Source organism: Podarcis melisellensis, assembly GCF_964234715.1.
Source record: "Podarcis melisellensis genome assembly, chromosome: 1".
NCBI classification, from domain to species: domain Eukaryota; kingdom Metazoa; phylum Chordata; class Lepidosauria; order Squamata; family Lacertidae; genus Podarcis; species Podarcis melisellensis.
The window spans coordinates 17,520,575-17,535,102 of NC_138528.1; the positions used below are offsets into that span (position 1 = coordinate 17,520,575).

A 14,528-nucleotide genomic window follows, 5' to 3' on the forward strand; every position below is an offset into this window, starting at 1 on the left:
GGGGGGGGGCGAAGAGAAGGCGCGCCGGATTGGCTGGCCCGCCCCAGTGCGAGGACTGCGGGCCAATGGCAGCGGTGGAGGCCTGGGCTCCGCTGGAGGGGCGGGCGAGGGAGGCCGCAGGCGGGCCGGGGCCAGCGCTGGGTCCTCAGAGCCACTGAGTGAGTTTGTAGGTGTGTGTGTTTACGCGCACGCGCGCGGCGGGGCTGTGGTTGGCTTCGCTGCCGCCACCACCGCCGCCGCCGCCTCCTCCTCCCCCCTTCCCCTCCCCCCTCCACACCCCGGGCAGCGCCGTCCGGTGAGAGGATTTTGAACCCCGTGTTGTCGTCGCTAAAAAAGGTAAATGGGGGAGGCCTAATCCCAACCCCGTCTCTCTCGTGCGTCGCCTCAGAGGAGGGCGAGGCGGGTGGGGGCTAGTCCGGCCCTGGCGCCTTCCTCCTCCTGTGTCTTTCTTATTTAAATAAATTTTAAAACCCCATGTGGCTGAGGGCCCTCACACGCCACTGAGGAAGACGCTTCCGCCGCCGGCTGCTCTCTTCGGACACCGACACACGCGATTCAGAAGGTCGCCTAGATGCGTCATCCCGTGTCAGCCGCTGTTCCCCCGCCCCGTTCACACGATCTTCCTTGCACGCTGTCATGTCCGCGCCAGTGAATTGGTCCGGGAGAGCCGCCACCGCCGCTTCCCCTGGGCTGTAGTCGGGGTCGGCCCACACCCCTCCCCGTAGTTTTCGTCCAGAGGGCTAGGAAGGGGTGTGGGTGTATGCGTGTGTTTCAAACCAGCCGTGCGGTGCCATCCTACAAAACATAACGCTCCAGTTTCCGAAGTAAACATGCGTATCTCAACGACGGGGGGTGGGGAGGAAGAGGCGTTGCGCTCGTCAGTTCCAACGGATCCTGAAGATGCGCCCCTGCAGCCGCCCGCATGGTTTGTTTTTAAGTCGGGCCCATGGGTTTTTTGGGCAAGGCGTGCCTTCCAAATGAGTGTGCATAGGATTGCAGCCTTCCTAAGGGCCTTGCCCCTCCGCCTCTTCCATTTCGCAAACGCATTTGCTGCACGCACCGGCCTCCTCCATGCATATTCATCTCCTCATATCCTGGCCTGCTCTATGCCCAATTTTGGCTTCTGCCTCCTGCCGTCCACCATTTCTGCTCAGCTTCTACTCTCTCTTCCCTTTCTAATAAATACTGTAACAGGTAAACACTACTTTCAGGGGCCTTTATGACAGCTGCTTATCACTGTAATACAGTTGCCTCACAGTCTCTTTGGCATTGATGTTTTCCAAATATTACCTATTGTTTGTCATAATGTGGTTTAGCTGCCGGCATGCATGCAACTCCCGGTATTTACTTACCTATCTTGTCTATTAAATCAAATTCTTGTCTTTTTTCCCTCTCTCACACACAGTGAGGCTGTCATAAATACTTCACTGATTCTCATGGTTCCTTGATGGTTTTTTGCTTTTGCTTTAAACTTGACCAGGCCCCTTGTTACCATTCTCCTACTAGTCAACATTATTTCCTGTTCCTATCTTACAACACTGGATATTGCCCTTTCCTGACAACTCAAAACCTCTCTGTGTTATCCCGTTAGTGGGTTCAAGATTGCAGCCTAAGACTCAGAAGTAAGCCCCATTTTGTTCTGTGAGGTTACTCTAGGGCAGGAGTCAGCAAACTTTTTCAGCAGGGGGCCGGTCCACTGTCACTCAGACCTTGCGGGCGGCCGGACTATATTTTGAAGGGGGGGAATGAATGAATTCCTGTGCCCCACAAATAACCCAGAGATGCATTTTAAATAAAAGCACACATTCTACTCATGTAAAAACACGCTGATTCCTGGACCGTCCACAGGCCGGATTTAGAAGGCATTGGGCCACATCCAGCCCCCGGGCCTTAGTTTGCCTACCCATGCTCTAGGGTAAGGGTGTATAGGATTGCAGCTCATTCAGCTTAATTTCATGATTATCTTATCTTTCTCAGATTAAATTGCCTATAGTTCCAGTATTTTGCTGCTTGTTTTCTAAATTTCTCAATGGTACATTTATCACATCTTGACCTTAATGCCAATTCCATTTCTCTTACAGGAATCATACTGACATTAGTAATTCTTTTGTACTTCTCCATGCAACTGTTTTGATTGTCTCATACACAACTTCCATTCCTTTCTTTAAATGTCTGTCTTGTTTTTGCAGATAATTCTTCTTCTTTTGCCTATTCCTCATAAGGATGAAGCCATAACTTTTCAATTCACTTCTCTTCTGTTTTTTTTATGCTAGTTTACTTTATACAAACTCTAGGGGTCATTCCTAGAGTGGAAGAAAGGGGAAATCACAGAGGAGGAGTATACATGTGTAGCCAACAGTTGCAGGGGAAAGACAGGCTGGCTAAACCGCAAAATGAGCTTAGGCTTGAAAGAGAAGTTAAAAAGAATAAAAAAGGCTATGTCTGAAGTAAAAGGAAGAACAAGCACGTGGTAGGTCCTCTGTGTGGGGAACACAGAGAAATGCTATTGGATGACAGAGAAAAGCGGAACTACTCAACACCTACTTTGGCCCTGTCTTCACCCAAAAGGAAAGCGATGCTCAACCTGGTGATAACAGAATAAATAATGTAAGGAGGGAGCTGCAGACCAAGATAGGAAAAGAGGTAGTGAGGGAACACCTAGCTACTTTAAATGAATTCATATCTCCAGAGCCTGATGAACTGCATCCAAGCGTACTAAAGGAGCTTGTGGAGCCTTTGCCTATTATCTTTGAGAACTTTTGGAGAACAGGTGAAGTCCCTACAGACTGGATGCGGACAAATGTTGTCCCCATCTTCAAAAAGGGAGGAAAGGAAGACCCAGGTAACTACTTGACTGGGGAGCCTGACATTGATACCAGGGAAGGTCGTAGAACAGATGATTCAACAGTCGGTCTGTGAGCATTTAGAAAAGGATTCTGTGATTACTAAGACCCAGTATGGGTTTCTCAAAAATAAGTCATGCCAGACCAATCTGATTTATTTTTTGATTGAATTACAAACTTAGTGGATTGGGGAAATGCTGTGGACACAGTGTATCTTGATTTCAGTAAGGCTTTTGACAAAGTACCTCATGGTACTCTCAAGAGGAAGCTGGTAAAATGTGGTTTGAATGAGGTAACTGTTAGGTGGATTTGTAGCTGGTTGACTGACTGAACCCAAAGAGTACTCATTAATAGTTCCTCATCATCCTGGAAAAAAGTAAAAAGTGGGGTGCTGCAGGGTTCTGTCCTGGGCCCGTAGTTCAGCATCTTTATAAATGACCGATGAAGGAATTGAGGGGATGCTCATCATATTTGATAACACCATACAGTACTGGAATGGGTAGCTAATGCCGCAGAAGACAGAATCAGAATTCAAAATGACCACAACAGTTTGGAGAACTGGGCGCAAGCTCAAAATGTTATTTCAATAGGGACAAATGTAAAGTTCTGCACCTAGGCAGGAATAACCAGATGCACAAATATAGGATGGGGGACACCTGGCTTACTAGCAGTACAGGTGAAAAGGATCATGGGGTCTTGGCTGAACATGAGACAACAGTGTGATACAGCGGGGGCGGGGGGGGCGGGGAAACTAATGCTATTTTAGGCTGCATCAACAGAAGTGTAGTGTCCAGATCAAGGGAAGTAATAGTACCACTCTATTCTGCCTTAGTTAGACCACACTTGGAATCCTGTGTCCAGTTCTGGGCACCACAGTTTAAGAAGGATGTTGACAAGCTGGAACATGTGCAGAGGAGAGCATCCAAGATGCTCAAGGGTATGGAAACTAAGCCTTATAAGGAGCGCTTGAAGGAGCTGGGTATGTTTAGCCTGGAAAAGAGGAGACTGAGAGGAGACATGATAGCCATCTTCAAATATCTCAAGGACTGTCACATGGAGGAGGCAGCATGCTTGTTTTCTCCTGCTCTGGGAGGTAGGACTCAAACCAATGGCTTCAAGTTGCAAGAAAGGAGATTCCAATTAACATTTGGAAAAACTTTCTGACAGAGCTGTTCAGCAGTGGAACAGACTCCCACAAGAGGTGATGGACTTTCCTTCCTTGGAGGTTTTTAAACACAGGTTGGATGGCCATCTGTCATGGATGCTTTAACTGAGATCCCTGCATTGCAGAGGGTTGAACGGGATGACTTTTGGCGTCCCTTCCAACTATGATTATATGATTCCAGACCTTTTCTGCCAAATGAATGTACAGTTTCCCGCTTTTTACTTTAACCTGCTCATAAGCAAATATTAATTGTAGTGTGATTGCACCAGCTTCCATCTTGAATTCCCCATTCTTATTCATTGATAATTTAATGTCCCTTTCTCTGAAGTTATGTTTCCTCTCTTCTCAAAGTCTTTTTTTGTAGTAGGTTTAACTTTTTGCTGCATTTATCCATCTACCCGCTTAATACTGTCTTGGCAGAGATATGGCTAGTCGTATATGGGTAATCGAGTGATGCTGTTTGCCGTGCCAAGGGTTCTTTGTTGTTAGTTCCTGGGGGAAAGATAGGCAATCTACTTGTGGCTCATGTGGGAGGAAAGCGGAACACAAATTTAACGAGGCTTGATGATGCATTAAGATCTTAGTTGTAGTTTGGAGGCATTTTTTATTTTGTGAAATCTTGGTTCCTTCCTGTCTGTTCAACCCAACTGATGTGCCGCTCACCATGAAATATTAAAATATGACAAAAAAAAATCAAGAGAAGAATGGGAGAGGGTTACTGCATTCATGCCCTGCATGTGGGCTTTCCATAGGCTGGTTGGCCATTGCAAGATTTGAATGCCAGGCTGTGCATGTCCTTGATCTGCTCTCATGCTTTTTGGGGAGAAACTGTTAAACATCATTATGCTTCATCTATCATTTGAGGATCCTTTGACTCTTCTGATGTTCCAGTTACAGATAGGTAGCCGTGTTGGTCTGCCATAGTCAAAACAAAAAAAATTCCTTCCAGTAGCACCTTAAAGACCAACTAAGTTAGTTCTTGGTATGAGCTTTCGTGTGCATGCACACTTCTTCAGATACGAAGAAGGTATCTTCAGGTATCTGAAGAAGTGTGCATGCACACGAAAGCTCATACCAAGAACTAACTTAGTTGGTCTTTAAGGTGCTACTGGAAGGAATTTCTTCTGATGTTGTTAGACTCCACTCTCATCAGTCACAGCGAGCACACCCAATAGTCAGGGATGATGAGAGTTGTTGTAGTCCAGCAACATCTGAAGGGCCACAGAATCACAACATCTGCTTCTGCAAAATGGCTAGCTTGTTCTAGCCATCACTTCATTTTACTATTCCTTGTTTTGTGGTATCTGTGACATGATTTAACCTGCTCATTGTTTATTGCAGGCTGTTAGGTTAGGAATTTGAATTTGCTAAATGCTTTTGCATTAGATATGCTTTACAGATCCTTTCTTTGGGTTGTATCCAAAGGTGTCTCTGCACAGGTAGAACAGACTTCCAGATACGTAAGAGAACTTCTCCTTGCTCTCCTGCTGCCCACCTCCTCCAAAAAGTCTGCTTTGGAGAGTTTGGGGAATGGCAGGGAGTTAGGAGAAGGAATGAGAAATACTGTTGCAAATCAGAAGTCTGCTTGTTTGCCATTGGATCTTACTCTGTCTTCTGGTATATGGAAAGCATTTGTATGACAAAATGGTGAAAGAGTAAAAGCCAGCAAAGAGGCTTGTGTGACTACATGCTATCTCAAAATGAAACACCAGTATAAGTTCGTCTCCTTGCTAGTATGGTACAACTTCATTTATTATCTTTAAAAAATACATATTCTACAAGGAAACTGGAGAATTGCAAACTCTTAGCAAATTAAGTACAGAATTAATATTCACTTTCTTTTAATTGATAATATACTTTCAATAGGTATATATTTTTATTAGCATAAATTGGTTGCAACCCACATGCGTCCAGAATCCCAATTAATTTTAACGATTGTTGAGAAACTGCATGTACAAAACATGATACACCATGTTGTAATTAAATGTCAGGAAGATGTCATAGTTTTCTAGTGTGTGAACTTAACAAGAGAAATGCTTTTTCTTTGAAAGTTGTTGCGGACTTTGCTACATAGATTTGCTGAAACCTAATTTTTCTTGATTGATTTAAGTTCTTAAAAGGGGAGCTGGTTCAGTTGACAGGCAAACAGTCATAAACCATGCTACTGTGATAGCTAACACAAGTAGAATTTATCTTTGTAAGATAAAAGTACTATTTGGGTATTCAGTCTTCTTATGTGGAAGAAAAAAACATGCAAGGAGAAGCAGGGTTATGCAGCCCAGCTCTGTTTTAATAGTAATAGTAATAAATTATTGTTTATATTCCGCCCATCTGGCCGGGCCTCCCCAGCCACTCTGGGCAGATCATCTGTACACAGTTTAGAACCTTCCACAAATTTGGGGTCTGAACTACAGAGCTGCACAACATTTTAAAGCCCTTCAAAATCAGAGCTTTAAATCACACAGAATTTTTGGATTTTTTTTAATGCTTTTCAGATTTATAGATTTCACTAATTTTACAATCATTTTAACATTTCAAAACGTGATTTCCTTCCCCCTCTTTCTGCAGTTCCTTAAGTTTATTTTTAATATCTTCTGCATATCCAAATTAACTTAATTTCATCTACTTTAAATATATACTCTTATAAAACTGCAGGTTATCACAATAATCCTGCCAGTGTTCTTCTCTGTTTACAATTTATTTGTAAATATTCAAGAAACCATTTCCATTCTTTTATAAAAAGTTTGTGATCTTGATTTCTTATTCTTCCAGTAAGTTTCACCATTTCTGCATATTCCATAAGTTTTTGTATCCATTCTTACTTTGCTGGGACTTCTGCTTCTTTCCATTTTGGGGCAAGTAACATTCTTGCTGCTGTAGTAGCACAGAGATTCTTCACAAGTAGAATATGTGTTCCTCCTTGTGTCTTTCTTTGAATGTGATCTGTTCCATAGTAGAACAAACTCCCTAGGGACTTTACTTCCTTGGAGCTTTCTAAGCTTCTAAGACTGAGCCCTCAAATAGGGCAAGAGTTTCTGATGCTGTCTGTTGTCAGTAGGCAGTTGCTTTGTGAAGGAAAGTAGCTTCACTGCTGTATCAGTTACATCAGCCCAAGTACTAATTTTGGGACATTGCAAAACATACCGACTGTTACTGGTGGCCTAAGTTCCTGGCTTTCTCTGTAGTAGTAGGGTACAAAGGTAACAAATGGTAACAGACCGTTACAAATTCAAGTAGACTTGGTGACTTTTAGCTGCAAGAAATAAAATTGAAACCTCTGTGTTCAGTGGCAGTACACCTAATGATCAAATGCTGGGGTCGAAAAGGGAATGGGTTTTTTGTGACTTCTGCTTGTGACTTCTGAGGATTATCTAACAGGCCACAATTTAGTACTGGACTAGACTGGCATCTGGTCAAATAATGAGGCAGCTAGAAGTGGAGCATGTTTTGCTAAAGAGCAAAAGAAGGGCTTTCACTGGCAGTTTCCTTGTTTCCCTAGCCCTCGTCTTGTTTCTGAGATTTTAAAGAATTATTCTGTATATTGTTCCTACAGTCATACAAATCTCAGGATTCAAAGCATAACTTGTCTTAGCTCTCAGCAGTATTTGCAAAATAATATGTAATCTCATTTTCTGTTAAATGAACAATGACAATTTTGGAATGACATCTAATGATGCCTGCCTAATTTGCCCAATGCAAATCTTGTGCAACATGGTTTAAGTTTCTTTTCTCAACCCCAGCCCTCTGTGCACCCCAAAGCATTCTTTGTAGAATCCTCTGGGGCAATATTTTTCCCCAAGGTGGCTTCAAAGGGAGGACAGGAAGGAGAAGTCCTGTTGCATGAGTGGATCTTGCCCATTGAGTGTACTTTCAGATGACACCTTAATGACACCTTTTCTGCAGTGAAACTTGCTTTGCTTAGTTCTTACAAATGAGCTTGGACTGCTAAAAGCCAATTTGTAAAATTGTGATCTTATTTTGATCTTCTACTGAAATATGCTAGTTTGGATTTTGAAATAAGTTAGAATGTGTGGGAAAGAGTTGGAGATTTATTGGCTATATCTAGAGGATTTGGAATTTGTTGATGATGATTGTCTTTATTTCCCCTAAAAAGATTTCATCTAACATCCACTTTGATACTGGTTTAATTTAGTCAATTCTAGAGGTTTTTTTCAAAGACAAGTATGCCTTTGGGTTCTTATCATAAATATTAGTTTGCAGCATGTACAGTATTCTGTTTTATTGCAGTGAGCAAGGAGGACACGTTACAAAAGTATAGTTATGCATGGGGTGGGGGGAAAAGAATAGGTTCTCTTTCTCCTGATGTTTGAACCCTGGATCATCAAGTGAAACTAAATAGTGAGACATTCAGGGCAGACAAAAGGAAATACTTCTTCAAACTGCATAGTTAAACCATGGAGTTTGCTAACATGGTAGTGACCACCAACATGGACAGCTTTAAAAGGGAAATAACCTTTATCTTCCAATGGACACTAATTGGACACAACCCTTTATGAGCAAATATTATTTTATAGTACGAAAAGATAATTTAACAGTTTCAGAATAGGAAACTTGATATAAATCACTTATTATAATTCATTTAACTCCATTAAGTGTAAGTGCCTGGGACCCCTGGAATTTCACACCGCTTAGAGATTGGGATGGCATGCAACAATACCTTTTAATGTTTCAATATTTTAATGTTGTATTTTTTAATTTTGTTTTTAAGTTGTAATCATTTAACTTGTTTTTATTATTGCCTGTAAAGCCGCTCTGAGTCTGGCTTTGGCTGGGGAGGGCGGGGTATAAATAAAAATTATTATTATTATTATTATTTAAATCTAGGTGCTTTAAATCAATCAATTTTGTTAAACCTCTTTGCATTGCACCAAAAAAATTTATCTCTTCCTTTTTTCTGTGTTATAGAGGTGACCACTGTATCACAGTGAACTCAAATAGTTCTGAGATTCCTGTTAGAGGATAGTATTTCACTGTGCAGAAATTTCTTGTACTTTTGATTTAAATTATAGCAACAGCAGTTGGGAGTTGTTGGCATTTTAAAAAGCAACTCGCCAGAAGTGTGATGACACAATTCATTTTTAGACTTCAGGTGTCTTGGCAGAACTTCCATGCTGTAGTGTAACTTATCCTAAGTACATGTAAATGCAATAATCACATCCTTTCCCTGTTGATCCTGGCTCCATTTGTTTCCCTCTCTCTGTTGTCTGTCTGGTATCCTAGATTGTAAAACCCTCAGGGTACGGATCTGTTCTGTCATTATTTGTGGATAGTGCTGCAGAAATAATACTGTGTGTATAGTGTTAAAATACTGTTGTGAGTTTGCAGCAGATGGCTGCAAACCCACAGGTGGCGCTGTGGGTTAAAGCCTCAGCGCCTAGGACTTGCTGATCGAAAGGTCGGCGGTTCGAATCCCTGCTGCGGGGTGCGCTCCCGCTGCTCGGTCCCAGCGCCTGCCAACCTAGCAGTTCGAAAGCACCTCCGGGTGCAAGTAGATAAATAGGGACCGCTTACCAGCGGGAAGGTAAACGGCGTTTCCATGTGCAGCTCTGGCTCGCCAGAGCAGCGATGTCATGCTGGCCACGTGACCCGGAAGTGTCTTCGGACAGCGCTGGCCCCTGGCCTCTTGAGTGAGATGGGCGCACAACCCCAGAGTCTGTCAAGACTGGCCCGTACGGGCAGGGGTACCTTTACCTTTACCTTTAGGCTGTATGCCCTGAGCCCCCCTTCCAATTCCTGGATCCAGCATGGATTCAGTTGCTAGAATAGTCAGACCATCCTGGTAATGGCCCACAAAGGGAGCGGCTCTGTGCCAGAGGGCAAAGGGTTAAACGTCCCCTCCCTCAATTGTCTGTTAGAAAGACAAAAGTCCAGTGAGAGAGAGAGGCCTGATTTCCGCTGGAATCCAAGGCTGTGGCTATGAGAGAAGCAGGACTTACTTGGGAGGTTAATGCTGTGAACCTCTCCATCGTAGGCTCAGGTTGCGTATATGTGTAGATTAAGCAGATATCATAAAGACTCAACAGTCTCTAAAGTGTCTCATTCCAAAAGAAAGCACAAACCCCGGGTAAGTGCCTGGGACCCCTGGAATCTCACACCGCTTGGAGATTGGGATGGTATGCAACAATACCTTAAATGTGTTTATGGGCATGTTTTAAATAAGAAATCTGATAAAAGTTAGCTAGAAATTCTTAGACTTGGTTATGTGATAGAGATCTTCTCCTTATTCTTTCTGATAAGGTTTCTGGAATATTTATGTTTGCACCAATTAATAGATTGTGCAGCCGTTGAGTCCTAAAGCATTCTGTTGAGAGCAACATGTTTGCAGAGTTTTCCTAATCCTATCAATCTAACTTTAGGGTTACAGGGTGTTAAGGTTGCAAAATCATGCACTAATGAACTTATTTATTGCAAAGTGAGTGCCTTCTGAAGGAAAGTATTGGGTTCACTTTTGTTTTGTTTAAAACTGCGTGGGAAGCAAGAAAATTATATATATATATATATATATATTTCAAGGAAAGATTTTGGTAGAACAGAAGTTCAAAGCCGAACACAACATGAGATCTTTGCCAACAAGAGTTAAGAGTGGGAGATGAGTTAAACTCTTGCTGCCACTGTTCTTGCATGCTATTTGGTGCCAAGTTCATTGGATCCTCTATATTTGGATATGCTACTTTGCTACATGTACCAAGCATATTCATCAACACTTGACAGTTTCTCCCTTGGAGAAAATTTCTGTGGTTTTCCAGAAATTTATGTTTTCGATATATTAAAACCAGCTAGCAGAGAAAAACATTTTAAGCACTGGCACTGGCTGTTTGCACAGGTAGGCACTACTTAACCCTGTTCAACAAACCAGCCCTCAATACATTAATGTAAATCTCATCAAAAGAAATGAAACAGGAAGCAAGTCAGCTGTTCTTTTTTGATAGGTTCTAAAGAAAACATTTTATTGCAGCTGGGATCAAACCCAATTTATTGAGCATTTTAAAATGTGTATATTTTTTATAAATGTATACATACATTTATGCTAACGTGACTTACATGGTTAGCTACCAGTGTTTTTAGTTATACATGGGAATGCTTTTCTTATACACTTCAGTAACAGAACTCGGATAACTGGATGGTATAGAAAGTCTTTGAGCAGAACAGACTTCCATTCATGCAATCTGCTCCATAGGATTGGAGGACCTTCCTAAACAGATCTGGGAGCAGAAGCTGTACCTACGAGGCACCCCTCACAGGTACAAATTTTTATAGAGAATCAGGTGTTTCCTTCAAGCCTTCCAGATATTTGCTCATCTTCACCTCCCCAGCATTCAATATATTGGTATCAAAAAAAGAAAGAAAAAGAACATAAGTAGTAACAGAAACCCCTTGCTTATTTAACTACTGTTCTCTTTTAGTTGGAAGATGGGGAAGAAAAGCAGAGTGAAAACTCAGAAGTCAGGCACTGGAGCCACGGCAGCAGTCTCTCCAAAAGAAATGTTGAATCTAATTAGTGAATTATTACAAAGTAAGTATGTTGTACTGTAGTTGTGGCAAAGGAGATGATCTCTATAAGTTCATGTGGAAAATAGGCAGGGTTGAATTTTTTTCTATTCAGTATTTAAATTAGGAAAGGAAAGTCTATCCAGGCTTTAGCACCTCTATTCCTGTAAAATATATTAGAGGTTCATGGCTTCAGTGAACATATGTTTTTAGTATTGGAGTTCAAATGGAAGTTATGAAATTGAACATATAAATCCATTTATGATACTCTCTTGATGTTAAGGAGAGGAGAAAAGTTAAATTTCAGTGAGCAATAATTTTTTGTTTGTTTATCTTTCCAGAATGTAGCAGTCCAACTCCAGGTCCTGGAAAGGAGTGGGAAGAGTATCAACAGATCCGAGCTCTTGTTGAGAGAATCCGTAAAAAACAGAAAGGTAAACAAGAAATGGCTTTTCTAATTGCTTGTGGTCAGAAGTAATTTTGGCACTGCGTTTTGCTGCCTTCTGTCTTTTAAAAAAGGCTCTAATTAAATTCCAAGCACACTCTGAGTCACAAATATTTCTTATTTTAGTATTCTCAAAAAGACTGAGCTTTCATTCCTTTGCAAAAGTGTTGAACAGAGACTAGTCTGTATTGTAGAGTGGAGCAGAGCACCTGAGTGTTGAACTTTCAGGGACCACTTCAAGTATTATAAGTGACTAGTTGTGAAGCATGTTTGTTTGGTTGCTAAATGCTTTTTATTTGTAAGCATTCCCCTTATTTAAAACAAAACAGCTGGTCTTTCATCAGTCATTACATTCTTTGTGTGTGTGCTGACACCACAACTGCTATTTTTGCAGTGTCTGCAATGCTAATCTGTATTGGATGATTCATTAGTCACATTTAACCTAGTAGGTTATGTTTGCGTAACATCTTAAAACAAGTGTTTAGATTTGAAAAGATATTTCCTGTTAAGATTATTGTTAATGCTTGAATTGGGCAGTCCCATTTGCAAGTGATCACCATAGGGAACTCAACACTTTGTTTCTAGAAACAATCCTTTTGTTTATGCTTTTTTCTTCCCCTTTATTTGTGGCATCAGAGTAAAAATGAGAGTTTAATTATTGAAGTGCACGTGTGGGCTGTATGTGCTTTTATTCTACATGGTCAAAAGAAAATCTTTCTTAGCCTGAGCTCCACATGCATATTAACTTTTTAAAATAAAAAAGGTAGAACAACCTAAAAGTGCTGCTGTCGACACTTCCTCGTTCACATTTATACGATAAAGTATTTTCCTCATGTTTTAAAACATTGCAGTACAATAATGTTAAGAAACAGTTCATTGACCTTGTTAGGAATGTTTAACCTTTTATATCTCTAGCTACAGTGAATAATTCTGGCATTTCTAACTCTTCTCACTCTGATGGAATTCTACAGTTTTACCACTTCTCCTGTTTGTCCTAGCTTGTGAGACTTATCCTACGCCTACTTGGAGAAAGATCTGTAGTTCATAATGACTCCAAGGAGAACTTCATTAAAGTGAATCCTCCCTAAATATAAGGCAAATTAATGTAATCTGTGGTCAAGAAAAACAAAGGAATTGTTCCAAATAGCTTTTCATAAGCATGTGACTTGACTGGCAGAATATGTGGTGTTTTCGCTGAGGAATTTGGGAGTTGCTTGAGCTCACTTTTTATTGACACGTTGTCTTTCACGCTGACAATTAAAGCCTTGGTTGACCAAATTGAATTGATTGTACAGCCGTGCCTAGGAAGTTGAAGAGCTTAGTTCCCAAACGTTTTGGCTCCCGAACGTCGCAAACCCAGAAGTGACTATTCCGGTTTGCGAACTATTTTTGGAAGCCAATGAGGCTTCTGCAGCTTCTCATTGGCTGCAGGAGCTTTTTGCAGCCAATCAGAAGCTGTGCTTTGGTTTGTGAACATTTTAAGTTGAATGGACTTCCGGAATGGATTCCGTTCAACTTCCAAGGTACAACTGTATTTTAAAAGCTGCTATGAATGCTTCCTAAACGTTTTTAACATCTGTGTTAATTAGTACTGGTGACTCATTGTGTTTTTCTCTGCTGCTAAATATGTACATAGGTTTGTCTGTCGTATTTGATGGGAAAAGAGAAGATTATTTCACTGAACTAATTAACTGGGCCAGAGAGAATGGTGCATCTACAGAGGGCTTTGAAGTGGCTAACTTTGGTGAAGAGGGTTTTGGTTTGAAAGCTACGAGAGAGATAAAAGTGAGTATAGGATGGCATTGGAAGGTACATTGGGGGCATTTAAAGATCACTCAACCAGTCCCCAGTGTTTGAAATACTAAATTGGCAGAAGACTAGATCTTTTGAAATTTAGTACAGGTGTTGAGCTTGTCCAAATCATGGTCCTAATGCAGGGATCCTCAGGTGGAATAGCAGGATCCTCCATCTTCCAGAAGACAGTGATGTTACAATATCTCAATGTGCTAATATGTCCCTTGTGAAAGAAAATGTTAGGTATAAATGGCCTGTCTCCCCATCCTCCTCCAATTACTGATGCAACCATTGCACAAGCACATATGGTGCAGAGGCTTAATGGTCACAGAGTATAATAATAATAGTGGTTGCACCAGGTGTTGCCCAGCATCTTTCACAGGTGCAAGACTTGGACTTAGGTTGTACACTGTGCCACTGTGCTTCCACTAGCAGAATGGCTGTTTTGCAGGCAGATTACCACAATTTGTTACCATCCTGTATGTTTATCAGATCTGTATGATATTGTGAACTTCCCCTGTGTTTTTCTAGGCAGAAGAGCTTTTTCTCTGGGTTCCCAGAAAATTGTTGATGACTGTTGAATCAGCGAAAAATTCAGTTTTGGGTAAGAGAAGATTTTGAATGCGTTTGCAGGTGTGCAAAGGGTGTGTTGATGGAAAGTTCTCCACTAGCAAAATGATGAAAATTGTCAGTTAGAATTGTCTAGTGGGTTTATTACAATGCTTGAACAAGGTATCATATTTATTATTATTTATTGAACTGGGGTGTATGG

General features: G+C 41.4%; 1 protein-coding gene across 2 annotated transcripts in view; it reads left to right on the plus strand.

Moving 5' to 3' along the window:
- The first annotated feature begins 30 nt into the window (after positions 1 to 30).
- Positions 31 to 14,528, plus strand: part of SETD3 (SET domain containing 3, actin N3(tau)-histidine methyltransferase) — a 49,424-nt gene continuing 34,926 nt past the window's right edge. The window contains exons 1-5 of one of the 2 annotated variants that reach the window (XM_081911899.1): positions 31 to 158; positions 11,433 to 11,542; positions 11,859 to 11,951; positions 13,599 to 13,747; positions 14,288 to 14,360. In XM_081911899.1, coding sequence (XP_081768025.1) covers positions 11,440 to 11,542; positions 11,859 to 11,951; positions 13,599 to 13,747; positions 14,288 to 14,360 — 418 coding nt within the window. In that variant the 5' untranslated portion in view covers positions 31 to 158; positions 11,433 to 11,439. Of the gene's footprint in view, positions 159 to 199; positions 336 to 11,430; positions 11,543 to 11,858; positions 11,952 to 13,598; positions 13,748 to 14,287; positions 14,361 to 14,528 lie in introns of those variants that run through there. The other variant, XM_081911898.1, reaches the window with a different exon arrangement.